The sequence below is a fragment of the Manacus candei genome, unplaced genomic scaffold, assembly GCF_025592945.1.
Source record: "Manacus candei isolate 608988 ecotype Guabito, Panama unplaced genomic scaffold, ASM2559294v1 h1tg000089l, whole genome shotgun sequence".
Classification (NCBI taxonomy): Eukaryota; Metazoa; Chordata; class Aves; order Passeriformes; family Pipridae; genus Manacus; species Manacus candei.
In genome coordinates this window covers 2,146,412-2,169,078 of record NW_026138137.1, presented here as the reverse complement: position 1 = coordinate 2,169,078, position 22,667 = coordinate 2,146,412, and the positions used below count along the sequence as shown (strand labels likewise).

Here is a 22,667-nt window from a genome sequence, read left to right as displayed (position 1 = left end):
GACAGGGCTTTTGTCTTTTCACTGTAAAGTTGATAGATATTATTGAGTACAGTTACTAAAAAGAAAAAACTTGAGTCTTGGAGCGTAGTTATAGAGAGACCTGCAAGGCATTTTTTCATCAAAATATACTTTAAATAAATAGTAAATTCTATTTCTGCAAGAGATTTAGGGGTGTAATGTAATACTTTAGACTTCAGGTCATCACAGCTGAATATTAAATAGTGATGGAAACTGTGCTTGTCCTGGGACGTGAGTCGCTGTCAGTGTGATCAGTGCCCCTGAGTGATCGCTGATCTGGGTTCAGCAGTTTCATACTGACTGTGTGTCACTACTATTTAATTAATATAACATTGCTAATCTCAAACCTGCAGTTCAAAATTGTTTGGAAAATGACATTCTGGTGTAATCTGAGCAGCCTGTGTTCATATGTGTGCTGAGATTTAGGCTTTACATGAAGCTATTGGAGTAATTCCTTAGGGAATGTTCTGACACTGTATTGTGTTTTTCTTAAAACCAGAATCATTGTATATGAAGTTTTAACTTATTTTTTTAAGCATTACTCTACGTCCTTGGTCCAGTACAAAGAGAGGCTGAAGCATAAAGCAGCCTGAAGAGCAGGGTGTTTTGTTTAAGGATGGCTTTGCTGCTGCCTCGTACTCGGAGTTCTGGAGTGACAAAATCCGCTGCCGCGGCAGCAGTGACCTGTCACAGGCTGTGTGAGCTCCTCTCCTTCTGGTGTATTCTCTTCATTAACTTAAATGGTCTCAGTGGGAAACTGGGCCCAATTTATGACCCAGACTGAAAATTTTGCCTTTAACTAATTAACTTGTAGTGGTGCCTCAGCTAAATTAAGCTTAATGGGTCATTTAATCTGTCCCATTGCACAGGAGGAATTTGACACTTTTTTTAAACCAAAGGTGCCCAAAATACTGTTCTGGCAAGTACACATAAATCATGTGGCCTTTGTGGACAATTAGATACCTAGAGAGAGAAACAAGGTTCTAAATAAATGATCATTATGTACTTACTTTTGGGAGCAGATAATTTGATTTGGTATGATTAAAATTGATACTTAACAGAAATCACTGGATTGAATTTAACTCCGTCATAGCCTGTGGCTGAGGCAGTGTGCATTTTTTTCACTTGAAAGGAGTTTATCCTTTCTGGTAGCAGAAAAATGGTTCTTCTCCCAAATGACAGTGCTAAATCTTAGTATTGGACTTTACAGAAAATCTATTAATGAGTCCGTTACATAAAACACGTTTAATGATGTCATAATGAAGAAGTTGGTGACATTCAGTGAGATTTTCAAGAAAATACAAAACCCCCAAATGGGAGGGATTTAAACTTTAGCCACTTGGTTTATTTTTAGAATAGTACAAATATTGAAAATTAACCCCCTGAGTTAGATTATAAAAATGTGCATAAAAAGAAATATTGTCTGATCTTTCTTATTTTTATTTTTTTTGTGGGGGTGATTTTTTTCTTCAAAAGAAAAGGTGATCGAGACTCTATGGACATTCAAGTTTTATATTAACTGATCTCTAAACTTTGTGGATTGATAGGGCTTTGTCTTCAGGATATATCAGAACTGTAATGTTCTGCAGTTTATCAGGAATTGTTATACTGTGTTGTTAACATAGTTCTACCTGGAAGGGCTGTTTTTAAGCAGGTGCTCGTTTTTCTCTGCCAAGGGAAAAGACCAAGTATGGTGGATTTTGACCTATTTTAATTCTCAAATGTTTATTTTTTACTTTTTAATTAATGTTTTGGGGTTTTATTCAGGTTTGGTTTGTTTGTTTGTTTGTTGTTCCCCCCCAGTGTGAAGCCAAAAATTTTGAGACTTTGGTACAGCCAATTTCTTCAAATTTTTCAGAGATATGGCTTTTCAAAGTCATCCTTGCATTTTGTGGTGGGTTTCTTTTTTTGTTTGGTTTTTTTATTTGCTTTTTTTTGTTGTTATTGTTAAAATTGTTATCTTCAGCTTTGAAAGCCAATTTCTGTACTTGGAGTGGGAAGGTAGCAGTTTTTTTCTGCCATCTTTACTTTTGCAATGGATTATATTTCAGGTGAATCTGGTGATGCAAAACTTTTGTAACACAAGGCCCAATTCACCAGTTCTGTGTTTAATTTGCAGTTTCATGTTTATTTTCTGGTCACAGTACAGAAAATTCAGAATTGAAACTTTAGAACCGATGAATTCATCTGCTTCATCTTAACAAAATGGGCTGTAGGATACCATCTTCTACCAAATCTGCATTTTTGTATTTAACCAGATTTTCAGGAAAGGGAAATGTGAAAGTTAAATACAGTCAGCATTTCTGGAATCAGGCCATGAAATAGAGCAGTTGCTACAATTGGCTGCCTGCAGATGTGGAATAAAAATGGCTAAAACTTAGGCAAAGGTTATTATTATAAGGTGTTAAGGTTTGTCCTTTTTTCCCCTTCATTATTGCTGAATATTGCTAGAATGAAAAAATGAATTACATTATGATAGGTTCAGTGTCCATAATGTTTGTTCATTTCTGCTAAAACTATTACATAATTTCCAGGGATGATTGTCAAATTAACAAGTTTCCACTTGGAAACCATATGAGACCTGATGGCACTGTGCCAAATCACTTTTCATTTCAAATATGAGGCTGAAAACTAAAGGTCACTGAGGAAATGTCTCATTTTGGAAACCAAGACATCTGAGCTATCATTCAGATATTTAAATGTTAAAATACAAATCCTTATTTTAAATTAGCTAGGTATAATAAGCCCTTCCTTACATGAAAATGCATAATTTTCACCCAAATGTCAAAATAATGTGACTTTAGAAGGAAGTAAAATTCCCATGTATCAAATTCAGGTTGAATTTTTTCACCAATTCCACATAATTAAAATAGAACTTCATTTTACAATAAAACTTATCTTAAATTGGGAGTTCATTCATTCTCGAATGTTTTTAAGTCTTTATTGATATTTTACTTTTTTCCTTAATGAAATGTGTGCTTCCTTTCCTTTTGCCATCTGGCAAATTTTGATTTATCCACCTGGTCCATAATAAATATTGTGTTTTCAGGCAGGTGGTCTCCCCTCTCCACTCCCATTTTCCAGCCTCCTACTTCTTCTGTGTTTGGTCACAGAGAATTTTGATGTTAAAAAGCTACTGACCACTGAGAGGAGACATGGATCTCAGTATCTGTTTTCCTTTATTTATTCTAATAATAATTAGGAGACCTAGGAAAGTAGAATTTAGAATAACTAACTGAATATGCTTCTTCAGTAACCAAAAAATGCCTGTTTAGTCAGTGAAATCCTGTTTGGTTTCCTAGAAGGCATTGTTTCAAATGATTTTGTCTCATATGTTGCTTCCTACAAGGGGAAAAAAATCAGCTGGGGAAGAGTTTTTCACTCCAGGAAGCTTTTTCTTTCTCATTTTTTAAAAAAAAGTTTATCATGCTGTAATCATGTCTGACGTAATATGGTTAAAGTCAGTCCTGTGTATAACTTACTGGTGAACTTACACATTTATTTTTACAGGTGTATAAACCATTTTCTGTCTACAGATGGATTAGTGTAGGTGTAGCTGTCCTGGCAGACATTGTTCCATTATGTTGTTCTATTTCTATCTGCCAAGCAGAGTATATCAGTAAAATTGCTACATAATTTTAAATCAATAGTTCTGACATAAATGAAGGTATTTTAATCTACCTTTTGCAAAACTTGCTGTTTGTTAATGTCAGAAGAACCACAGAAGTGATCAGCTAACTAGTTTGGTGTGATTTTCTGTATTAGAATTAAAAAAGTCCCAGATAAATAGCTCAAGAGTATATATTATTTTTATTACCGTGTATTGAATTCTGCAGGAGACTGCATACTTGGGTTCATATTGCATAGTTTGTTGCTGAATTAATGAAAGCTGTGTATTTTAAGTGTAAGGATTTATATGCTTGGGTTTCAACTTTTGGGGCTTTCACCAGATTTGATCAGAATAAGAACTTCCATCTTGAAAAAATAAATTAAAATTGTTAATTTTTTGAGAAGTGCTTGACAGAAAAGTTCTTACAGAAGCATTGTGTTTTGTGAATACGGTATTTTGGAAGACACAATTTATTTGAACTTCCTCTTGCAGGCTTCTTTATAGTTTAGCCTTTAATGCCAGATTCCTGAGGCATCTTTGGTATTTGATATCTTCAATGACTACACGAATGATTACAGGGTATGTATTGTGCCATTTCTGAAACTGAGTCTTTGTTAAAATAGAGCATATCTAGTGAAAAGGGAATGGGACAGTTAGAGGTATGATTACTTACCTCCTATGATTTCATAAACCAGAGCAAAATCTTGGAAATTGGACAGTTATAAATAAAAAAAAATACTCATTTAAAATAAGTTGAGTATTTTGTAGTTTTTGAAGTGCTTACTAGCATCAGTGTAACAAACACCAAAACCCCAAGTCCTTCATCCCAAGCGTGCGAATTTTATTTTGCGTACTTTGACTTGTCCAGAAATTGGTGGTGGCAGAAACATGTTCCCAGGAGCTGAGGCATTGGACCTGCAGATGTATTCAGTGCTCACATGCAGACCAGTTACTCTCCTTGCTTTGTGTCTCCAAAGTGTCTGCAGTCTGTAGCAGATAATGCCAAAGTTTATCCATCATGGAGACACTGAGATTTCAGTGACAAGAACTTGCAAAGAGTAACCTCATTTTGCAAGAATTGGAAGTAGGTATTTATTGGGAAGCACTGTTGTTATTTTGCTGTAGGAGCCACTACCATGTTGTTTTACTAGAATGCTGAAGGTAATATTTTGTAGCATATTTAATTAACCAGCTCTTTTATATTGCATTTTATATTTTAAGGTCTATGGTGCCACTCCTCCAAGTGATTTCAAGAGGCTCTCCAATGTCTTTAGAAGACTCCAGTCGAATTATCCCTCTCTTCTACCTGTTCAGTTCTTTGTTTAGTCATTCACTCATTTCTATTCATGATAACGAATTCTTTGGTGATCCAATAGAAGGTGAGTTTCAAGCCTACTAAATAGCACTGCTTTGCAAAATGTTTTAATGTAAGGCTGGAGTTCCCTGGGCAGTGATTTGCTGACATCCTGAGGAAGGCTCTCCTGGGCTGACTTGCTGATGGTCCCCTGAGCACTGAGCTGTCAGCTGGCTTTCATGGTGATTGCATTTAGAAAAAATAGAAAAAAATTGATGGTCTGCACATTGGGAACTGTAGCTTTACAGGGTCTGATATGGAAGTTATTAATCATGATAATTTTTAATGAGTTAGTGAAGAGAGTGAACTTCTTCTGGACTGAACCTGTAATCTAATGTGTAAATTTAACATAGCAGGAATCACAAAAGAGAACAAGAAGATATTGTAATTAAAATAATTGTGACTGCAAAGAGTTCCAAGACTTGATCTTCTTTATAAATGTTTACTGATTCTGTTTTTGGGTGATGTTTTTTTTCTCTGCCTTTAGGTTTTGTGTGTGAATATTAAAGTTACAATGTAATAAGTGTTGTTTTAAAATAATTCAATAATTAAGAGAAAGTCAGTTAAGGAAGCTTAAACTTGTGTTTTATGTAGCTGTAGGTCAAAGACAATCATCAATGATGCCTTTTACACTAGAAGAGCTTGTGATATTATCACGCTGCCTTCGAGATGCATGTCTAGGAATCATAAAGTTGGCTTACCCAGAAACAAAGCCAGAGGTCCGTGAGGAATATATTGCAGCATTTAGAAGTGTTGGAGTAACAAAAAATACAGAAATGCAGCAATGTATCCAGACGGAGCAGAAAAGATGGATTCAGTTATTCAAGGTAAATTGTGTCAATTTTCAGAACGTACTTAGATACAGTTTTCAGGCTTCTGCCAAAGGTAGGAGATTACTTGTTTTTTTCTCTCTAATTTTTATGCTGTTGTAACAAGGAATATGGATTTGGGAAGGTTGCTGTTTGGCATATGTGCTAAACTTTGAGTAACTTAATTGTGATAACTGACACATTTTTTTTCTTCTGGCAACTCTTAATTTTCTTGCTGATCTTGTTTATAGAAAAGTTACCCTATAAAATATGGGGTTTAACTTGGGCTCCCATTCAGCAAGGTGCTTAAGCATGTCATAATTTTATGTAGGTGTGAAATTCTAAGAGAATCTTATGATTACTGAGGACCTTCTGTATTAGAGACTTCACTAATCTGCTACCATGCTGTATTGGTTTGGTTGGTGTTCCACTAAAATCTGTTGATACTACTTTTGAATTTACTGGAATATTAACGGGAAGGTGAATCTGGCTTAGAAAATGTGAACTTAATGTATGTTTTTTCTGGGTACCTACCAATATATTTCTGCTGGTTTTATCCATGGCATCTTACCTAATACATGAGTTAAGAGAAGCTGAAAAAACGTTGGCAGAAAAAAAAACCCCTAATATAACTGTTGTTGAAAAAAAAAGGAGTGCTTGACTCGTCATGAAAATTCTGCAGCAAACACATCCAGTCAGCTAAAATTGCTCATTAAAGAAGTGGGAGCAGAAGAAATGCATTTTCCAAATTGAATGCTAGATTTACAGTCTGTTTAATACTGGTGACCTCTCGCACACTAATGTTCAGTTCGAGTCATCAGCTGTCCCTTCAGGTCTTTTATCACTGCTTTTGTCAAGCTATCTATTTAATTGAAAGAAGTTAATTGAATGAAAATGATCAACTAAGCTTGTATTAATATTGCTAATGGAACTTTCTTCTTGGCCATGTTTGGAGAAAGATGTCATGCTAGACTTTAGGAAAGGCCCATTAAGGCTTGCACTTAACCTGATGGGCTAATTAAGGAATGCTTATTCATTCTACAAGTCTAAGATAGCCTCTATCCAGCCTATTCTGCCTGATTTTACAACACATTTCACTTATGAGCATAAGCATTAATAGCAGTGAGAGTAACTGATAATGTTTTGATTGCATCGAATACAGTCCTAATGCACCACTGAATTTGTAATTTGCACAGATTGATCTAATATATGTTTGCACAATTTAATTTAATTACTTGTCTTTAAATTGCAAATAAACTTTCGATTTAAAGGTCACAAGTGAAAACCTCAATGTGTCTACTTTTCTAAGAAAGATGGCATGCCAGGGGTATTTTCATGTATGCAGTTCATATCATGCCATCTTCTGTTTGTTTGCTTTAATTTGTTAATCAGTCTTTGTGTAGGCTGCATAGATTTCAGGTGAATTGGATCATATTTTGCTGTGATTCAGGAAGATGTAAAATCCTGAGTTATTCTGTCCCACTTTGGCAGTCAGGAATTAAACTTGGAGTGGAACTGTCTAAACCTGGTGTACTTTTACTGTTTTCAGGAGCCAGGGTTGCCTTCCATTAGCTGAATTAGAAATGTAAATCTTGAAGATATGTCTTTTCTACCCACAAAAGAAGCTGATAGCAGAGCTTCCCTTGTTTACTTCTTCAGAAACATTACAGATAAAAATTGAACACGGCTATAGTTAATCTCATGTGCTACTGTACATAGCATGGAGTTGTTCCTGAGGGCAGCCTCAAAACAGCTTCTTGCCATAAGCAGGCAGAAATGCCTTCTTCCAAATCATTAAAACAAAGCTAAAGTATTTCATTATAAATTTAAGTAGAAAATACTTTTTCTTTCTTTTGCATTGTCAAATATGTATATATATAAAATATATTAAATTTATCTTTGCTAAAGCTTTTGCAAGCTGCCTGCAGACAAAAAGGCACATTGCTTCTTTATCTGTGCTTTTAATTTCTTTTTTTCCTTTTTTCTTTTAATTCCCCACACTTGTTTTGTGTATTTTCCATGGCTCTGGTGTCTCATGAAATACATACGTGTACATATGAAATGAATGAAATATATATATATTCATATATATTTATATATGTTCACACATGTGTACACACAAATATAGGCTTTACTTCTGCAAGGTAAATGTAAATGTGATAACAGGGAGGCTGCTGACAATAATGTGCATATTTGCTAACAAATTGGAGGTCATTGGTAAGATTTACATGGGCAAATGTCTTCTTTCAGAAGAATCCCGTATTTTTGGCTTTATGTAATAATGAGTGGTGTAGTCAATTGTTACAGATTCCATAGAGAAGCCTAAGTTATAAGAGTACATGAAAATGAATTTTGTCAAATAAAATAATTATTTCGCTATCTTGAGTTAATCCTATGAAATCAAGTTGCTAATTTTGCTGAATTTTAGTTTAAATGTTACTTGCACTTGGCACTATTAGAAAGAAATCCCCATTTTAATGTTATTTATTGCATTGCATCTTCCCTTTCAATAGAATACATACTTCAGAAATTTCTTACAAAGGAGTCCTGAGTTGAGGTAACAAGTGTTCTCAGTTCCCATGCATTCTGCAGGAGTAGCTCCAATCCCACCTAATTTGATTCAGCTTCCTTTAGGGTTTCTGTAGCTGCTTGTAAAATATTTTATTCGGGTAGTCTTCACATGGATAGTCTTTTCTGATTTTATTTTCCTTTTTAAAAATGTTTATTGTACTTAAAGTGGTAATGAGACCACAGAGTTTCCGTGACTCATCTGACCTGCACTGAATTTTATAAGGGCAAGGTGATGAAAATTCCTGTGTAATCAGGCAATTCCCTTAATAGCATTCTTTGTTCTGTCTTCATTCAAGATGTTACTCTAAAACCTGAATGTTAAAAGGTCTGTTGTGTAGCATCTAGACACAGAATCCTTTAGAAGGCCCATTAAACTCTGTTACTCTTGACACCTGCCCACTAAGACTATCTTTTAGCAAGATCGTTTCAGAAAAGCTTTGTGTACACTTTTTTCTATTAATTTTTCAAGTGCTGTACTTACAAGTTGCAAAACAGAAGGCTGTTCATTGTGGCAGTGATAATGTCTTTTTAGGCTGGTAATTTAATATTCTGTTGATTCCGCTTAATTATGGTTTATGTAGTGTTGGCCTGATGTGGTTCAGCTTTGGACAGCAGGTATGCCACCCCATACGTATGCAACCAAGTATGGCAGTTGTGCTTGAGGTGGAGTACTTGTTAGCTTGGTATCTGTACCTATTTTTATTTTTGGTCCGGGATTGGAGGAAACTGCCAAGAAAAATACTAAAATTGCAAAGACACCCTAGTGACCATGATAACTATTTTTCTCAGCCACCCAGTTTTGTTAGAAAGATATGAATAAACCAATTATCTGCTCAGTTTTCTCATTTCCTGACTGTATGGTTATAATAGTAACAGAATTACCTTTTATAATTTGAATTTCTTATGAATAAAAATGAATTAAACATAGTGGTTTCAACTAATGTGCTTGTGGTTGGGAGAAGTGCAGGTGTGTGCATCATCACCTCCTGTGGTTCAGCTGATAACCAAAATTTGTTAAACTGCTGTTACTAGGTGGTTTTCAGGTAAATGCTTGTACCTTCTTTTGGGAAAGGCCTTACTAATTTACTAACACACTAAGGGGCTACTACCTAACACATTTTTGTTTGAAAATAACATTACAATAATACACTATACATGTGCATATTAAATTAAAATTGCAACAAGCCACCTCACACATATTTTTAGGACTTCTTATGGTAATCACCAGAAGACCATTGGGTAACCATCCTTTTTTGTGGAAATGGTCATCTTGCAGTCTGCTTTCAGGCATATTTGGGCTGGGCCCTTTTCAGAAGTGACTTTACTTTCAGAATCTGGTATGTTGAACCCTTTAGCAATCTTGTTGGTAGGGTTTACTGTGCAGTGTAAACAACTGAGCTAGTCACACTGGGATCTGTTTCAATAGAGACAAGAACTTGGAGGGTACAGTTCATTTGATAAATTGTTAGTTGCTTCTGGGTGAGATGATATTTATTTCTCTTAGCCAGCTTTGAAAATGCTAAAAAGCTATTCATTGACAAGAAGAGAACCTGCAGTGTATTTTCATATGTAGAGCTTTACCCTTAAGAATATCAGCACTTGTTTTTTCACACAGCTAATCACCTCTGTGTGTGGTGAGGTGACATCATCAGCAAATTCCTTGGACTACTCCAAGGCACCTTTAGCTGGAAATGCTTTATTTTGTTAATGCAGCAACCATAAGTAGTTCATTTTTCATCTACTTTAGAGATGTAACTTTTGCTGTTAATGTTTTATTGGCAATTGAATGTTTCTGCCTTCTCTCCTTTCTGAAGTTGATGTTTGCTTTTGTACAGTTTGGCCATTGAGAAGAGCATCACATCATTCTGCTGGTTAGTTAGTCAAATTATTGACTGTGGGCAGAAATACTCACTGTTCATTAGTTGATCCCTCAGATTTGCCTAATGTGGAAGGATCGGTGTGACCTTTGTCTTGAGACAGCAGCAGAAGTTTCTTTCTTCTGTGGAGCGTTTTCCCTAAAAAAAAAAATCAAGAATCTCTCTCCATGTGGACAAAGAAAACCTGAAAATCAGCCAAATTGTTCAGAATCTCTTGTTTTGGAGTGAGCAGTAGGAAAGAATAGCTGTATAGTTAGTTCTCTCTTCCAAAACATGTATCTATTCACACATTTAATTACTGAAAATATATATCAGCAAAAAAAAAAAAAAAGGAACATGGTATAAGTTACCTGGTTAGGTGTTATTGTTTTTAAATAAGTAATTTAATGTTAGTAATGATTTCTTTAGGCTTCCCTGAACTGGCATGCAACATTTAAGTGTGCAGTCTTATTAAGTCCTATGCAGTCCTGGTTATTAGTTTTTTGAATGAGACTTTAATAAGCCATTTTCTTTTTGATGACTTACAAGTGAACCATGATTACTTACTTGCATTCTAAGGTGTTAAGTCTAAGAGCAAGTTTTTGTAAGTTAAAAATAAGTAACATTTTCATATGTTACTGTGCTTGTGGACTGTATAATTTCATTCACATTGCTGAATGTAATGGATGTGTTTCTGACTCCTAGGTCATCACAAACTTAGTGAAAATGTTGAAATCTAGAGATACGAGGAGAAATTTCTGCCCGCCAAATCACTGGCTCTCAGAACAAGAAAACATCAAAGCAGATAAGGTAAGAGCCATGTCCTTTTCCACAAAGCCTTACAGGTGCCAAAGTTTCAGTGGTAGAGGGTTTGATTCCTGACAGTATCACTGATGTTGATGTTGAACAGATTGTGTGGTTTAAAACCTGGAATAATGTTGCTTTTCTCTAATATAAAAGTCTTGGATCTGTTAAGAAACTTTTACGTTAAATCACATTTCCAATCCATAAAGAAAAACTTGCTCTACAGTGCAATGGTGTAAGCAATTTGCATTTGTAACAGAGCAGAATTGAAAATCTGGTGGCATTTTATTGCATTTTCTCATAGTAAGAATGCTAAATAAAAGGATTGCTCTGTAGTGAGGAAAACACCCTCCAAATTCTCTTCCAAAATAAAAGAAAATTCATTAGCATTTTCTGTACCTAGAAATGACTTTTTTTCTAAGAGCTTTTTAAAAAATGACATTGGGCTTAAAAAGTGTGTATGTGAGTGCAAAAGAAAAAGCTGATATGAAAGTGCAAGTGCATCCTTTGAATCCTCGAAAACCTGGAGTTTAGGAGTCAAGTTACACCTCAGATTGCCTTGCACATTAGATGGCTTAACAGTTGGAAGCTTTGCATGGAATAGTTAAAAGTGAACTTTTCTGTTTATTTTTTATGGTTGCACATTTGCTTGGCTTGTGTTTAAGATCCCCATTTCTCTGTGTTCTTTATAATTTGTAGGAAATAGTGCTTACACACCTTAGGGAAAGTAGTAGTACTCTTGAACTCTGGTGCTAACCTGATTCTCAGTACAAAGTAAACAGAATTTTTTTGACATCTCAAAATTCAAACTCAGCTTCTCTAGTATCTTAAATACCAAAACTTAATGTTTTTTAAAAAAATAGGTGGACTTTATATTATACTGTTGTTAATTTTGCAACTCAGCTTTAAGATAGAAGTATAAGGAGGAATAATTAGAAATGAAGCTATTTAGGCATTCAGACATGCTTTTGGATGTCACAGCTATATATATTTACTATGTAATAGTAGTTTATAATGTGTAATTACATAATGTTTAACTGTTAAATACTGCTAATTTATTAGGTTACACAGCTGTATGTGCCATCAGCCAGGCATGTCTGGAGAGTCAGAAGAATGGGAAGAATAGGACCACTGCAATCTACTCTGGATGGTAAGATACTGTCTATGCAATTTTTGCTTTGCTAAGTCAAAATAAGTTTGCCTTTTGCAAAGAAAATCTACCTCTTCTAGAGCTCTGTTGAGTATTTTGTATTAAAGTCTTGGTAGCCAAAAGCAAGGCAGTCTTTCATAATGTTGTTTCACATATTTTAAAAAATAGTGTGTTTGTATACACGTGGGTATGTCTTTAGAATAATTAATGTTATTTAATAACAACTTTACCTAAGCTTCTGCTGGCCTGGATGAGGGGAAATGATGAGGTGGACAAACAATATGTTTTAAAAATACATGTATTAGTATGTATAAAATGCAATTGCATAAGATAGAAAATTAGTGCAGTTGCTGAAGATGTAAAGAATTGAGGTTTTACTTTTACTGTTTACAATAAAGAAGCATCTTCATTATATGTTAAACTGTAACAAGCTTAACATGGTAAATGTTAATTACTATTTATAAATATTGTCTCTAATTAGATAAGAAACCTAACCCCCTGAATTATTTAAAATATCTGGGGTTTGTGGAATACTTCCAGAGAAAGATTTGGACAAACTTAGCAATCAGGATAAATTTACACTAACTTAGTTGTGCCAATATGCTTTCTCATGTAGACAGTCTGTTTCTTTGAGCTTTTTAGGTACACTGTACTAGAATTTTACCTTGCTGTGCTCAGGTAAAATAATCATTAAATCACTAATGCTTGTGCAGGTTTAATAATGAATTAAAAATGGGGCCTTTAAGCAGGAAAATGATCTATCTGCAAGAGCCCATACTCTCTTTCAAGATGATGTAATCTACTTGAGTTAGCTTAGCCATATACAGTAGATCATGTAGAGAAGACTGCAGCCTTTGAATGCTGCTATAGAGTTGTACAAAATGAAAAGCTTTGTCCAAGGTTGAAACCTAAGAGCTTCTTATAATGATACTTTTTATTTGAGTAGCTATGATGGTAAAAGTTTCCTTTGATTACCTTATTAGTGTAGTTGCCAGATAACAACTGGTTAGTCCGGTGTAATTATTCCTCAGAATTTTGAATAGTAAATTTTTTTCAGTTTGGTGTCTTTCTTTGGAAATCACCTATTTTAATTGATTGATAATATGAAGACTTAAAAGCAGGTGGTTTTAACAAAAATAGTCAGGCTTCAGCAGGCCTGTGTTCTGTGTACCTTACAGACTCCACATCAGCAATCCGTGTTTCTTCCACTGACCTGCGTGGCTCTTGACAGCTGCATATACTGTCTTGATGTTCTCCACTGCCAGACCTGTTCCACACTTAATACTTCCACATTCTCCTGCTACTAGTCTCCTTCCCCTCATATAGACAGTATCTTTAGCTCTCTTGCTTGTCTTCCCTCCCAAAATAGCATCAGTTCCCTCCGTTTTGTTAGCTGCCTTGGGCTGGGCAGTTGGTGGATAAGGAATACACATGCTGTGGTTGGAGTGGAGCAGCTGCACGCCCTCATTTTCCTGGCTGGCTGTCAGACAAGCTGACACACTGAATAGAGCTCTCCTTGCTGTTTCTGCATTCAGGTCACTAAAGGAATTTCTCTTCTCTGTCCAGTTGAAAATGTTCACAATGCTTGGTGTTTTTGAATATCCCATTCTCTGTCAAAGTTAAAGTTCAACTGATTAGCTCAAAAGATGTGCTGGAGGCAAGATGGTGAAGAAAGATGACAGACACAGTGTGTTCATGTAAACCTCATTTTCATATGAAATCAGGCTAAAAAAAAAAGTGCAATCAACATGAATGTGTGAAAACAAGCAGGTAACAATGTGCACAACTTGTTTAATTCCTCTTGACTCCATATGGGTTAAAGCCAATCAGCATGAAAGTACTGCTGAATCACATATGGTCATGTTTATTTGTACTTTTTCATTTACTTAAATGGCAGACTCGTGAGCTCTAAATGCCCTCTGTATTGATGACTCCATCCCATATTTCTCTTTAAAGAAAGAAGCTGTGATGGAGAAATGCAGATAAAATTGACTAATTGACTGAAATAATTGAACTGTCGAAGTCATGTAGTAGTTTACCTTTGCTGTACATGCACTTTTTATTTAAAGTGCTTTTAACTGTTAGCTTAATAGGCTGCATACATTGACTTTAATTAAAAATGTTTACTAAGTAAACTAAGGGTAATCACAGATAAGCATTTTATCAGAAATTCCATCGGGTTGCAATGTTGAAATCTGACCCAAATGAATATACATCAAGTACAGTGATATTTTGAGTCATGTCCTATTAAATTGGTGCTTGAAATATCACTACTTAAAGTGCTTTGAGGAGTTAAAAAAACAAAAAGCCAAAAGAACATTAAGATGGTGTCCACTTAGAGAAGGACAGCAAGATGCTTGTTACCACTGGTAGGAGCCAAAGGAAAAAAACTTGAAACTGTCATCATGAACTTGCAGACTGGGTAGTGACACACAGAACACTTACTTATTTTGTAATATGGTCTATGAATAGTCTAGACTCTGAAGTCTTTTTTCAGAAAGGTGGTTATTAAGGGGGAAAATGAAACAACATTGGGTGTTGTTTCCTCTGTAGACTGAAACCTAGGTGGACCTTTAACCACAGTGTCTAGTCAGAGAGCAATACTGATTGCAGTTAATTAATTCATGGCCAGATATGTGCTCAGCAGCTGAGTTTCCTCCCATGAAGTTAAAACAGGATTATAATTTCTACACTGCATCACCCAAAGTTGAGTTGTTTCCTAAAAACATCCTCTGTGGGTATGAGAAGGTTCAGAGGAGGTGCACAGTAGCTTGGGAACTACGTGTGAGTGAGTCTCTCTGCTGTGGCTTCTTGAATTCTTCTCTAGTATTTTTTTCTTAAGTACATCATGCAGTTTCTTGATGATGTTTTCACTATTTCTGCTGTGACTAGGATTTAACGTGATCACTGTGACCTTGGGAGAGAAAACTCATTGCAGTAAATGCTTTCTGTTTGTTTCATGAGATTTGGGTTAATTCTTGGGTTTTTTGCCTAAAATGACTTGATTGAATCTAGATGATGTAGTTGAAAGCACAATAACTTTAAACTGTATTGATCATCAGGATGGGAATATTGTGTATTCCTGCAATGAGAATTCTAAATCATTACAGCTTCCTAATTGTCTTCTATCATGTATTTTTTTCTTAATTCAAAATCTAAAATGTCAGGAATAAGTAGATTGATTTTTTTTTTTTAAGAATAAACTAAAGAGATACAGAAGTACTTATTTTTATATGCATTTTGTGTGTTTTCACTACTTATATTTCAGTTTGCCTGTAGCAACTAATGTTTAAAGAAAGGTAAGGCTTTGTATGACTAAGTAGTAAATAAACTATTTTAATGTATATATTTTTATACAAAGTAGATTGAGTCACTTGATACAAAATAAACTGTTTAAAAAATGTTCTTTCCAAAATTTTTAAAATTATTATTTCTGTTTTAAGTGGGTTTGGAACCAGCACCTCTTTCTGTATCTGAAGAACGACAACTTGCAATTCTGACAGAGCTACCTTTTGTAGTTCCTTTTGAAGAAAGAGTAAAGGTACCTAATTTCTAATTTAATATGCAATTTGTTTTTTAGCTTTTTGTTTTGAGTAAGTGTAAAAGTGAAATAGGAAGTGAAGTAGGAATTGGATCAATCCCCTGCAGAGGATTATGGCAGTCTGTACTGTTTTTCTTCAGTGCTCACAGCAACTGAACATTTAATAACTTTCCTCTTATTTTACTAGTTACATTGCCCTTTATAATAATTATATTAGAATTAGAAACATGTATTTGAGATATGCAGCAGCAGTTTGCTTGCTCAGTTCAGTGACTGACCTACATGATTGCACCCTCTTGTGGTTGCAGAGCACTGACCAGTTGTGTGTCCGTAAGGAACAGATGGCAAGGTCACAACTGGAGGCTTTTGAGCGATGGGTGGGTTTGCTCAGAATGAGATAATGGATGTTCATTCAGGAAAAATAATGCCTAGAAATTAAGTTCCTGCATTCGTAGCTGAGTAGCTGAACTTCAGTAGACTATGTAGCTTAAAACTTGCAAGATTCTTGTACTTGGTTGATTGGATTTGCTTTTGGATGTTTTTTAGATTTTTATACATGTAATTGTTAGTTCTACTATGTATTTCTTTTTGCCTCATAAGTATTTTTAAAGCTTTTACTTTGTTATGCACATTTTAAATGGTTTTGTTGTCAACAGTATCAATTGTTTAAAAATTGCTCCCTGAATTGTCTTGCAAACATTAAGTTTCAAGACACCATCAAGGGAATGAAGAATAATTCCATAGGGAAAGCCAGTCAGTATTTTTCAGAAAAGACAGTGACAACTTTGGTAGAAAATGAGTGTTTTTTCCAGGCTTCTACGAAACAGTTTATCCAACAAACATCTTAATACTGTCTGGTAGTATTGCACTAGGATTACAGGGAAACAATTGGAAGTGACCTCAGGCAGGAATCTCTATGCCATGGCTTAGTCATTGCCTGCAACCTCTGGATGTCTCAAAGCTGTGTTGAGATGCACATATATTGTTTCTGGAATGCATAAAACTTTCTCTGGTGCAATAGAACCTTGTGTGGTTTTATCACAAAAACTGAAATAACCATTGCATCAGAGCTTGGAGAGAGGGATAAAGTTATAGACTGAACTTTTATAGTTCATAGAGAAGATCCACTTATATTGCATTGTGGACCGAGTATGGATGGTCCTTTTTGTGTCATAGGAGGAGTCAACATTCCTTTGGAGTCTCCCACTGCCTCTACAAAGCAGCTTCTAGTAAGGGAAGAAAACACCACATCAAGACCATAATAAGTTTTTTTCTTTTAATCAGTTGCCATTTATTACTCTGAAATTTAATGTGGTAATACAGCTCAATGCTGTTTGTGTGTGGGGAGTGTTCCATATGTCCTTTCATTTTCTGACTTCTTCATGAGATTTTTACCTTGAATTACCAGATAACAGAAAGTCCTACAAGCAATTACAGAGTCCAGTTACATGGTGGGCTCTTCAACCTTCTGACCCCAGGGAATATTATCCTCTTTAGCCTTAAGGCACATTGAGATTGTGCCTTTCAGTGTGATATTTGCCTGTGGGAGGTAATGAATCCAATTTGTATCAAGTGCATTGGTTCTCATCTACTTAAGCCATACTTTGGTCAGCTTGTCTATGGTGATGTTAATTCCTGTGTTGTGTGCTTCAGGCAGCATTGCTTACTTTTCATTGTAAATGAAAAATCATTGTAAATGCTTCAGTTGTACATTAAGGTTCTTGTTTTCAGAACTAACATCTGCATGAACCTTGGGTTATGTAGCAGTCAGACTCCATACCAAGAAGAGTTTTGCTATGAGATAAACCTCCAAGAGATTCTTTCCATCTAGAGTTGGGTAACAATAAACTGTATCTAGTCATGCTTCAGGAAGGAGAGTCGTGGTGAGCATATTCTCATGTCCTGTACATAGAAAGAAGGTGCCTGTGGCTATGTGTGTTCATGTTGTAAAATGAGACAACTTTTGGTCAGCAGGAACCTCTGGAGGTGCTGTAGCCCACATCCTTCCTCATAGAGGAATAATTTCAGAGTTGGATCAGGGTGTGCAAGGACTTGTCCAGATGAGTTTTGACTCTTTCCAAAGATGGAGATTTCATAAACTCTCATGTAACCTCTTCCAATACTTAATCACTCTTACTATGAACTTTTTTCTTTACATCCATTCATTGTTTCTCTGTCTGCAGCTTAGGACTGTTTTCTCTTGTCTTCCTTCTATGTACCTTAGGGAAGAATCTGGCTTTGTCTATATTATAATCTTCCTAGTTGGAGAGCATCTTCTCTACCAACAGCAATTGCCCATAGAAACAGTAGATTTGGAACCTTACAGCAGTTTTGTCTGCTGTGGTCAGATTTCCTCTTTAATGGTAAATTTGTTGGTTTGAAACATCCCTGCAGACTCTCACCTTATCTTCTTAGTTAAAAAACTGTCTGAGATGTTATTGGGATATTACATCCCTTGGTAAATGTACTAGACTATTTATTGAGTATGGTAGTGGTGCCAAGAGAGAATACAGTAAACATACACTCCCTGAATGGAGGGAATATTATTATACATTAGATAACCCCCTCCTGTGCTACATCTTGGCATAGAAGCACAGTCAGCTACAGGTACTCTTCAGGTGAACAAGTTCTTGTTGTGAAGACTCAAAGAGGGACAATGTGAAATTCAATTTGTACTTCACTTGGCATAAGTTTTTTTGGTTGGTCTGATGCTCTGGTTCTTTTTTTAATGTGGCAGTGCTATCCATGATTTTGCTTTGAATTATTTGCTCACTGCCTGTGAGAGGGGAACTGATACCTAATTTCTTATTACTGGGAATGTTCCTAAGCATTGCAAATGGCAACAAAAAATTATTTACTAGTATTGAGGATAAGCTCTGTGCGCAAAATACTCATGTGACTTTTTCCCTTTATTTTTGAATACTTTGCATTTCAGAACTCTGAAAGTTAGGGAGAGAAAACTGGAATCACTGGCACAATGTCTGTAGATGTACCTCTTTATGTAAAAAGAACTGAGGATGATATCTTAGCACAAAGAAATTTTTTGCATATCTGTCCCGTCTTCTTCCCTCCCCTCGGTCATTGCTCTCTATTAAGTTTCTGCAGCTCAGTGAGAGAGAAGACAAATCACTTGAAAGTGATTTCCAGGGGCAGCTCAAAGGACAGTAACAGTAGTGAATAACCATCTCTCATTGAATATTTAGATCTGCACAATGACATGATTGCTCTTTTCACCCATTTCAACAGATTTTTCAAAGACTAATCTATGCTGATAAACAAGAAGTTCAAGGAGATGGGCCATTTTTGGATGGAATTAATGTCACTATCAGAAGAAATTATATTTATGAAGATGCTTATGATAAACTTTCTCCTGAGAATGGTAGGTTTTCAATTAAGTTATTGGCTTGTTATAAGACATGACTGTTCTTACCTTGTAGTTACATATTTGCTTACTTGACTAGTATGTTATGGGTATATCTGCTCTGAGGTGTGAAAGTTCGTAAACAGCTACATTTCCTCATTTTTACATAAGTAATTTCTGATTATTGCAGTCTCATTCTTTTTCCAACCTACTCTTATGGGGCTTTTCTTCCCATTTACTTGTCCAAATAACTGTACTCTGTATATTTATCTGTGTAGTTCATTAGATATTTTCTGCTTTGGTGATCTTTGCCAGCATATATGTATGGACTGAACAGGATTTGTGAGGTACAACAAAGCTGGTGAAGGGTCTGGAGCACAAGTCTGAGCAGGAGCGGCTGAGGGAGCTGGGATGTTTAGTCTGGAGAAGAGGAGGCTCAGGGGGGACCGTATCACTGTCTACAACTCCCTGACAGGAGGTTGTAGCCAGGTGGGGGTCTGTCTCTTCTCCTGGGGAAGAAGTGATAGGGCAAGAGGAAATGGCCTCAAGTTATGCCAGGGGATGTTTAGATTGGATATCAGGAAAAGTCACCACAGAAGGGGTTGTAAAGCGTTGGAACAGGCTGACCTGGGAAGTGGTGGAGTCACCATCTCTGGAAGTGTTCAGAAAATATGTGGATATGACACTTAGGGATATGGTTTAATGGCAGTGGTGGTGGTGGTGATGGTAGGTTGATGGTTGGACTTCATGATCTTCAAAGTCTTTTCCAACCTTAATGATTCCTTGAGTCTGTATATACAGTGCTGTCCAGTGTGTACTCACACAGAGCCAGGGCTCTGTAGAATCAATGGGAATGCAGTGCTTATTGGTGGCTCCTTCAGGCAGGAGGAAGCTGAATCTTGCACTCACAAACAGAATTTTCAGATTATTCTTGGGCCTTTTTCAAGTATCTTGTAGGATTTTTTTTCTTCCTCTATCTAGTGTCTTTCCACTTCTTCTTTCAATGACTCTTAAAGCAAGACCCTGTCTACAAAATGAGTTTCACAAACTGGATATTCCAAAATTCAAGCCAGTAATGGACTTGTGCTACTACGTACTAGTTCAGTTTTTAATATAACATTAGATACGTTTGTATGTGTAGTTACATGTGTTTTTATCCAGACAAAATTGGAGCAGATGGTTGCATCTGAGTTTGTCTCTCTCCTTTCTCTGCAGAACCTGACCTAAAAAAGCGCATTCGTGTTCATTTACTTAATGCCCATGGTCTCGATGAAGCTGGGATTGATGGTGGTGGGATTTTCAGAGAATTTCTGAATGAACTACTCAAATCAGGATTTAACCCTAACCAGGGATTTTTTAAGACCACCAATGAGGGACTTCTTTACCCTAATCCTGCTGCACAGATGCTCGTTGGAGACTCATATGCCCGACATTACTACTTTCTTGGAAGAATGCTTGGAAAGGTAAAAACAGTGGTGTAGAATATAAAGCTATAGCAGTACTGAAATTATTCAGTAATGTTTTTTTCTATTTGGATTTGGGTAGACGGGAAAAAAATAATGGTTTTCCTAGTCTTGAGGAAAAATAACTTTGAGATGTTGTGTCTGAACATTATATCTATATATCACCTAAATTTCTGTTCCTTTTAATAAGTTACATGCTTGAGAAGTACAGAGGGTTTGCTATATCCTGACTACCAGTTGAGCAAAGTGTGCATATGTTTGCTTCTGTGTATATCCTGTTGATTAAAGTTAAGTTGATTGAAGGCAGCAGATCTGCTCTGCTTATGGTGATTTTTAACCTAGACCTTTTTGGAATATGACTGCCATTACATTTTCATAATTTGGAATATATGACAGTAATATTTTAAAAAGTTTCTAATTGTATAAAGTGTAGAATTCTAGCTAGTATTTAAAATCTGCCATCAGCATTTGCCATACTTAAGAGCCACATGCAAATTAATTTTCACTTAATGTCTTTGGGGTTTGGTACATTTTGCGTATTTCTTGAGTTTTAATGCTTGATATTTTGGTGATGTGAATGTTCGAAGGCTAATAGATACTTGTTGAGCTAGATGAAAAATTAAAGGGGGAAGGAAAAAAAGTGAGAAACCATTGCAGACATTAATTACATTAAATTTTCTTTTGTGGTTGGGTTTAGTACTGATGCTATTTCATTCTAAGCCCTTGAAATAATTTTTGTAATGTGAAACAAAGTTTGGAATACAAATTCCATTTCAGAAAAAGAAGAATATAACATTGACTGTTACTTAGCTATCTAAAACTGAAGGTATTTTAGATGTAAAAGTCCCATTTATCTGCCTGAATTATTTTGGAGGGTAAAATCCTGCTCACTTGCAGTGAGATTTAACATGCAGTTGGATGTCTTTGTAGTGTAGCTGGAAGTGATTTAAGAGGATGTTGTTGGCAAACCTGAGTTGTTGAAACAGTGCTGTTCTTGAGAGTTGCCAGTCAACTGATTTCGATTGAACTACCACTTTAGGTGAATTCTCTGCTCGTGCATCCCAGCTACTGCCATATCCAAACTTCCTAAAGAGTGGAAATTTCAAATTGGCCATTTCGATGAAATAGTCTTTGAATGATGTTCCTGCTCTTAATGGCAGATGGATTCAGTACTAATACAATAGTTTGTAATTATGACCAGTGTTACATATCCAAGTCTTTATGTTCTTCCTGAATGTATAGATTTTTGGAGTGGGGAAGGAAATACTGTGGTATTGTAAGGAAGTTACTTCACCACAAAAATGTTTTGTGTATATCTATGAATGGGGCAGGGATCAACTGATAGGTGAGGCTTGAAACAATATTTAAAAAAAAAGATTGTAGTTTTGTATCTTCAGTTTCCTCTGTCAAAACAACACATTGCCTTCTGTAATTGAATTTCAAATAATCCTCTAGAGACAGAAGTTGCAACATGTTTTTTATCTCACAAAGTGCTACAAGTATAGTTTTACTTTTGTCTTTTTAAAATCCAAGGATCTATTATTTAACATTTTGAAAGCATAAATTGTTTTTGATTTTGCAGTATGTTTAGATAAGGTAAGAACTGACAGTGTTACTTAATAATTACTCCTATCCAGGTGCACAGACACCTTTTTAGTAGTGTATTTAGAGACTTAATGAATTAAACTGAAAGATAAGGCACGACCATACTATTCAAAACCTGCCAGTATTGTGATCTTGGTTAGGTTATTGAATACTCACTCATCCATTTTCAAAAATGTGTCCATTTAATGCTTTGCACAGAGTTATTTGAAAGCAATAGTGGATTATTAAAAGCCCCTTTGTAAACAAAATAGATATAATGCAAAGGAAGCAATCAGGCATCCACAGCAATTTCTTATTTGTGGAAACCAGTATGTAAAGAGTGCTACCACCAGAAACTCTCACCTAAGAAGCTTCAATATTATCAGAAAACAAATACATTAAAATATAATAATTTATAGAATTTATCTGTCTCTTGGTAACCATTTCATCCTAATATCCAAATGCATTTAGCTTTCAGTACCATAGAGTTACATCCAATTCAGTTTTTCTTCTTATCAGGAAGTTTCTAACAGCTTGGCATCTTCT

The 22,667-nt window shown here is 35.6% G+C and overlaps 1 protein-coding gene across 1 annotated transcript in view; it reads left to right on the top strand.

The window, feature by feature from the left end:
- Positions 1-22,667, top strand: part of UBE3C (ubiquitin protein ligase E3C) — a 73,970-nt gene that overhangs the window by 24,354 nt on the left and 26,949 nt on the right. The window contains exons 11-18 of the mRNA XM_051812888.1: positions 4,121-4,207; positions 4,850-5,007; positions 5,577-5,809; positions 10,924-11,028; positions 12,085-12,172; positions 15,616-15,713; positions 18,960-19,092; positions 20,290-20,537. Coding sequence (XP_051668848.1) covers positions 4,121-4,207; positions 4,850-5,007; positions 5,577-5,809; positions 10,924-11,028; positions 12,085-12,172; positions 15,616-15,713; positions 18,960-19,092; positions 20,290-20,537 — 1,150 coding nt within the window. The remainder of the gene's footprint in view (positions 1-4,120; positions 4,208-4,849; positions 5,008-5,576; positions 5,810-10,923; positions 11,029-12,084; positions 12,173-15,615; positions 15,714-18,959; positions 19,093-20,289; positions 20,538-22,667) is intronic.